The 5,970-nt window shown below is 47.8% G+C and overlaps 1 protein-coding gene across 1 annotated transcript; it reads right to left on the reverse strand.

Annotated features, from left to right (window-relative positions):
• Window positions 1-44: 44 nt before the first annotated feature.
• On the reverse strand, window positions 45-2,713 carry Pmar_PMAR002162 (conserved hypothetical protein; the record flags this gene model as incomplete). Its single annotated transcript, XM_002774931.1, has 17 exons — window positions 2,559-2,713; window positions 2,454-2,509; window positions 2,335-2,403; window positions 2,136-2,288; window positions 1,992-2,091; window positions 1,827-1,936; window positions 1,705-1,777; window positions 1,565-1,644; window positions 1,379-1,510; window positions 1,211-1,334; window positions 1,036-1,166; window positions 906-986; window positions 726-839; window positions 556-663; window positions 365-476; window positions 209-321; window positions 45-156 (listed from the first exon to the last, which is right to left on the reverse strand). The coding sequence occupies exons 1-17, from the start codon at window positions 2,661-2,663 to the stop codon at window positions 45-47; spliced, it is 1,773 nt and encodes a 590-aa protein (XP_002774977.1). The 5' UTR covers window positions 2,664-2,713.
• Window positions 2,714-5,970: the final 3,257 nt, after the last annotated feature.

A 5,970-nucleotide genomic window follows, 5' to 3' on the forward strand; every position in this document is an offset into this window, starting at 1 on the left:
CTTTGAGAATGTAACGTAGCTATCAGACGTAGTAGACAGACAACTCACTCCTTCGCCTTCTCGAAGGACTGGTCTCCGTGCTTTAGTTCGAAATCAGCATACGAACGCCAAACCTTGACGTGGGTGGTGCGATCCAATAATCGTTCGAATAAATCGCTGAAAAGAGCGTTGATGCTCTCCACACTCATTAAGCCAACAAGCAACATACCGTGCATTCTCCATCTCTCCTTGCTCTATTTCTATGTCGATACATTTCTTCCAAATAAGCTCCGGCTCGTTCATAATCTCGTCGCTCTCGTCAGATGCCGACTCATCAGCGAGCTACATCATGAAGGTTGGGCGTTAAGTGAAGCACGCCAAGTACCCTTATGGCCATCTCTCCAAGTTTGCGAGCTCTATTGACCTCAGAGAGCTTCATCTCCATATCCATCCAGCATACCCAAGAAGCAGCTTCCAGCGAATGCGCCGATACGTAACTGTCCGATAGAAGAGCTGTCTCTTCGAAAGTAAGCATTAAGCCGATCGTTAGTGTTCGGTAGCGTGGTAATGTTTTACCTCGCACAGATCCTGCGGGCTCGATCCACTTGCCCGAGGTTGAACTCAAATTGAATGTAGGAACGGAACACAGAAGCCTTCTTGGATTCGCCGATTGCACGACCATACCTGCAGACGGGGCACTTGCCGTGATTCCACAATAGTCGCCAAGCACACCGGAGGGATCTTACACAAGCCTAGCCCGTCCAACATCCATCTGGCGGATCTCGAACTCCGCGTAAGCATTGTAAAGTTTGCTGAAGTATATCTTCCGCGAGCGAAAGAGCCCGAGGGCTGTGTGATATCTACGAGGATTACAATCCCTTAGTAGTCAATAACACATAACAGTAGCTTTGCCGTGTGTCGCTTACACTTCTCGAACCCTATCAGGTGTCGATTCCCCGGATTGGATGAGGGACTCCTCGTAATTAGCATAGAAGAGCCATATATACCTACCAAAAATGAGAGTTCAATGGCAATGAAACACTCTGCAGTCTATACACATATCGCCTGTAAAGATCTTTCCGTCCCTTGGGTGCCGCTTGTTCGGGTGGTAGAGCTGCAGCGATGGCTCTCTCGTATACTTCTCGGCATTGGGCTGCGGAGTCTCCAATATTTTCTTCGAGAAGGATCTGTGGTGAGGCATCTGTAGAAGGAGAGGATGATGATAACGTACATAGTTGATCCAGATATCCACATCAACTCCATCAGAGTCAGAGAGTTGCTTCTCATATTTCAGTCTACACTTCTCCAGAAGGAGCCTTTCGATATCCGTTCGCGTACCTTTCTGTTTCATGTACCTGAGTACATAAGCTATGGCAGCTATGGTAGAGTGGCATGCTACTTGGCGTATCTATCGCGTAGATAAGCAGTCCTTTCAGGAGGTAAAGTGTCTATACCAAGCTTATAGACCTTCGCCGCCGCTGAGGGATCATCCCTCGCAGCTCGTTGCTCGAACTCTGCCCACTTCACGTATCTGCAGTTCGAGTTCTCACCACGTCGTCACTTCATGTCGGTGAGACGTCATTACAGATCTTCAGTGATCCCCTCCGGTCCCAAATCATCTTTCAAAGTGTCATGACATGTCTGGTAGCCAGCTCGTGCCCGAACCTGACAATCTCACAGTCAGTGCTGACAGCACCAGCAGCAACGGTGATCGTCAGCAATTACATTATTCCCATGTCTTTCCTCGAACTTGGCCAACCGTGTAAAAGACATCACTGTCTGGATTTGAGATACGTATCTATTGTATAAATACTCGAGGCTTTAGATCTTCTGGTGATGACGATGACCTTTCATATATGGCTCTGGCCCGTTCAACCTCATGGCATCTAAGCTCGAACTTGATATATTGTAGCCATGCATTATCGCTAGGTTGCCATTGCATCCATCTCTCATACACCTGTACCCCATCAATGACCACCGACTCCATCATCCTCACTCTGTATGTAGTATACTTTCCGAGCCGCAGCATAGTCCATTAAAAGCTCCTCCATATAGGCATACTTATACCAGAACTGATCATGACGAGGTAGAAGGCTCGTGACTCGATCGAATCTATTCAGTTACATATTTACATCTCTCGACAGGGCAGCACTTACAAGTTCCTCGCATGGGCCACAAACTTGTGTTTCATTTCCATCTCGATATACTTCAGCCATAGAGACGAATTACGATAGTCGATCTGCAGTGCTCTCTCGAAGACTGAGCGGGCCCTTCTGAACTCCTCTTGGGACTCTTCCCATTGAGCATATCTGTACATTATCGGTCAGCATCGCCCTCCCCTAAGAGTCATCCTACTTAATCCAGGTGCCCATATGATGTCGTTGTTTACGTAAGGTGTCCTCAAACTCCTTCCGTTTGCTCACCCTGACAAGGACACGCTATTCGCTAATTGCACTCGTGTCTTCCCGAGGTACTTATAATCAGCGAGTTCCTCCTTACTGGCAATCTTACGAGATGGCCCGGGCCGCTCCTAATACAGGAAAGCATCATCGTAGCCATCAAGAGAAGTATTTCGTTACATCGCCCATCCGTTCGACTGCCTCCCTCAGGATCTGTTCAGCTGTAATTTGTTGGGGATTGGCCGTCGCATTCTTCACAGCGAATTTATCCTGCTTCGGTGGCATCTTGGTGATGAAATTGACTGGTCAAAATAGCAGGGAAAGCACCACTACAGGAGACCATTACGAAGGAACGACGCGGTGCACCCTGAGGCTACAACTCAAGGAGGGAGTGACTTTTTATGAAACTGTTGGAAAACATCATTTTCAGGGGTCCACAAGACTGGTCAATATGGAATTAGAGTCTAGTATGGAAAAGCACGAAAGCATGTGTCTCCCACGTCGATTCGAGAGTTGCTAGTGTTGATGACAGCAAAGCTCACAGTTGGCTTACCCGATGAGAAGCTCACAGGGTCCAACTAGAGGGATCCGCTAGCCCCAGCTGGAGTTCTATCTCCACGAGAATCTGCAAATTCGATGCTAGACAGCTGGTGAGACCAGTGCGTGAGAGGTGTCCAGAGGTGACCAGTGTGTATAGGTGCCCGAGAGAATGACCTACATGAGAACCCTCGACCGAACACCTATGCTCACCCATGATCATCCCGTATTACCCTTGATCGAGTAGTGATGATAACAACAAGAGATACGTGGTAATCATAGTCTTCATGTATGACGGAATTGTATGTTAGCATATAAACCCCTAGCCTGCTTGTGTCGACCCCTCCTAAGGGTCCATCGGAATAACCAGCGCGATGCGAGTGCATCCCACTACCCGTGACTCCCCTTCATCGCACTGAGAACCCAACATAGTACACAATAACTCCAAGGCGAAGCATGGGATATCCCGAGATGTTCATGCATCGAACCAATGCTTTATATGGGGGGTAGGTAGATACCCAAGAATCTACTACATATAGATTCCTAGTCGTCACTCTTTGTTGTAAGGAGATCGTTGTTGAGCCTTTCCTTGAGTGCTTGTCCCATACCACCACCTGAATGCTTCTAACAGACCCATGCTACTAGACTCTATTCCATACCCCCCGATGTAGAACGTGGACCCCCAGATAGGGCAACCGTGCGGCGCTCTCCATTACCATCGGGTATAATATTTTCTGCAATGGACAGGGACTGTATGCTCCTATTCTCCTTTCATTAGCAACCCCTCACCAGAAAGTTGTGCACTACCTCCCAGACTCGTATTGGTTCGCATTGCTCTGAACTCTGAAGCAACCGAGCAAATACCCTCACAACATCGATAAAGAAGGTACGACAACACGGCTAACAAGTTAGAGACCCTGACCTACGTGATTTGCTCGCCATATCTTCGCGGTAACTGAGCGAGAACTCAGTGGAAGTAAACAAACATAATGCGACTGCTATATATCTCACAGCTTCACGCCTTCAACACCACTTCTCGTTCGCACTAGCAAAGCGAAGAAGAGCCTCTGTAGCCGCGATCGGCTATCAGGTTTGTTGTAAGCTCTGATTGTAACAACTCATTCCTGTCAACTTAATAGCCATACCAAACCTGGCTACTTGCGCTGATTCTGCCAGGCTTTTTCCTCCTTAACGTAATCCTTGATAGATTCACTAATAGCTTCCCGTACTTCAGGAGCCGCAGAGTAGAGCTGGTAGACAATCGCTGGTAGGCTCATCAAGGCTTCATTACCGTGCCGAGAGCAGGGAACATCGGTGTGAACGCTGCGATGGATTCCTGAGAGAAGATAGTCTCTATGGCATGGGGGAGCGGGGGCGTCGCCTAACCTCAGAGGATGAACATTCAGAAGAGGTAAGCAAACATACTCCTGAATAACTGAGTAAGGAAGCATGCAGGGATGTGAGAGGCTGCTGTGGAGTGTTGTAGCTTATTATTATTACAAGCAACAGAATAGTGAGCCCGTACCCCATACTACGTTGAATAGAGATACCATAGCACTCTCGGACGCACACTAGGAAGGAGCGAGAAAGTGGTGAACATGAATAAACCAAGCAGAGCTACCTTAAAAGCTGATAGACTCGCACCGGTTCCTAAGAATGCGGATGCAACCAATGGTAGGGTGGAGCATTGGCCTGAACAGGCTCGTAGAGCATCATAGGAGCCTAAGATTATGGCAACCCATGATGGAGAGTACTAAGTGGTCATTCCCTACTACTACTACTACCAAGTATGAACGGTAGTGACTCCAAGAGGAGAATGAGGGAGACTATGACCACGTCACGCCACTAATAAAAGAGCAAATAAACCAATCTTCCATATCCGGTTAGACCTTGCGGTTGAAGCGTATCCTGCGTTGATGAGCTTTGTTCATCGGAGTATCGCCTGACTCGGTAGAGGACCACAGAGGCAGCACACCACGCAGCATCGAGACAGCAAATGAAGCCATCCGTTGACCCAGTCGTTGCAAAGTATTCCGTCTAGGAGCTGAGAATCGAGCTCGATCCTAATGGCTGGTCTTCGTTCGTTCCCGTACGGAGCGATAGATCGGTAAAATCAGTGATATCTGCAGAGTGTCGGCGGATTGCCTCCACTTCCTTTGCATAATTCACGTTCACTGTCGCCGCACCAGGGAGTAACCTGTCTTCTCCCCTCAGGCTCTAATAGGACACGATAAGCATCTACTACCCATTGGAATGAATCTCTCTAGATGTCCTTCTGGATCCTCCCCCAACCCCCCTTCGCCCAGTATTACGTCTACTGCTGCTCCTTCTGTCCTGACCACGATAAGGTCTCCCTTCATTGCCTCCTGTAGTAATACTACTCCTGGATTTAAGCTTTGTTCCATAGGGCGCAAAAACCAAATAACTGCAACGATTATCGGAAAACTTATCCCGAACGTTTTCGCGCGGCCTTCGCAAGGAAAAGCTAGGCTTACAACGGGTCGAACACCATGTCTAGCACAGGTAAGATGTGAGAATACCGTCCACTCCTTAGACACCGAGTATTGAATCAGAACTACTTTAAACTCTCTATAGGCTCCCATCGAGAAACGACAAAGCCCGAGTTAGAGAACGCTGAAGGGATGTCGTACGATACCAATAACAGCGGTCGTAATGTCTCGGAAGGAAAACAACAGTCAGATGACGTGCTGGGCTTTAACGATGTAACCCATAGTGAACTAAACACTGATGAACACTCCATAAAGAACCCAATGGATGAGAATACACGAGAAGAAGTCACGAGTGAGGAAGCTAACGCTAGAGACATCATCAAGGAGCTTGATGAGCTTATGGAGGGTTACCTACATCGGCTAGGGATCAATGATAACATTAATCAACTACCACTACAGTGGCGAGGTAACTTACGCTTGAGTAGACCTCATCTCTATAGTGCTTCAGATATGCCGGGTAATGAGAGTATAGGAAACCTACACGAAGCTGAACACATTTTGCGACGATGCATGAAAATGAAGATGGTCATCATCAACCACCGAAT

This window comes from Perkinsus marinus, assembly GCF_000006405.1.
Source record: "Perkinsus marinus ATCC 50983 genomic scaffold scf_1104296957154, whole genome shotgun sequence".
Taxonomy (NCBI): Eukaryota; Perkinsozoa; order Perkinsida; family Perkinsidae; genus Perkinsus; species Perkinsus marinus.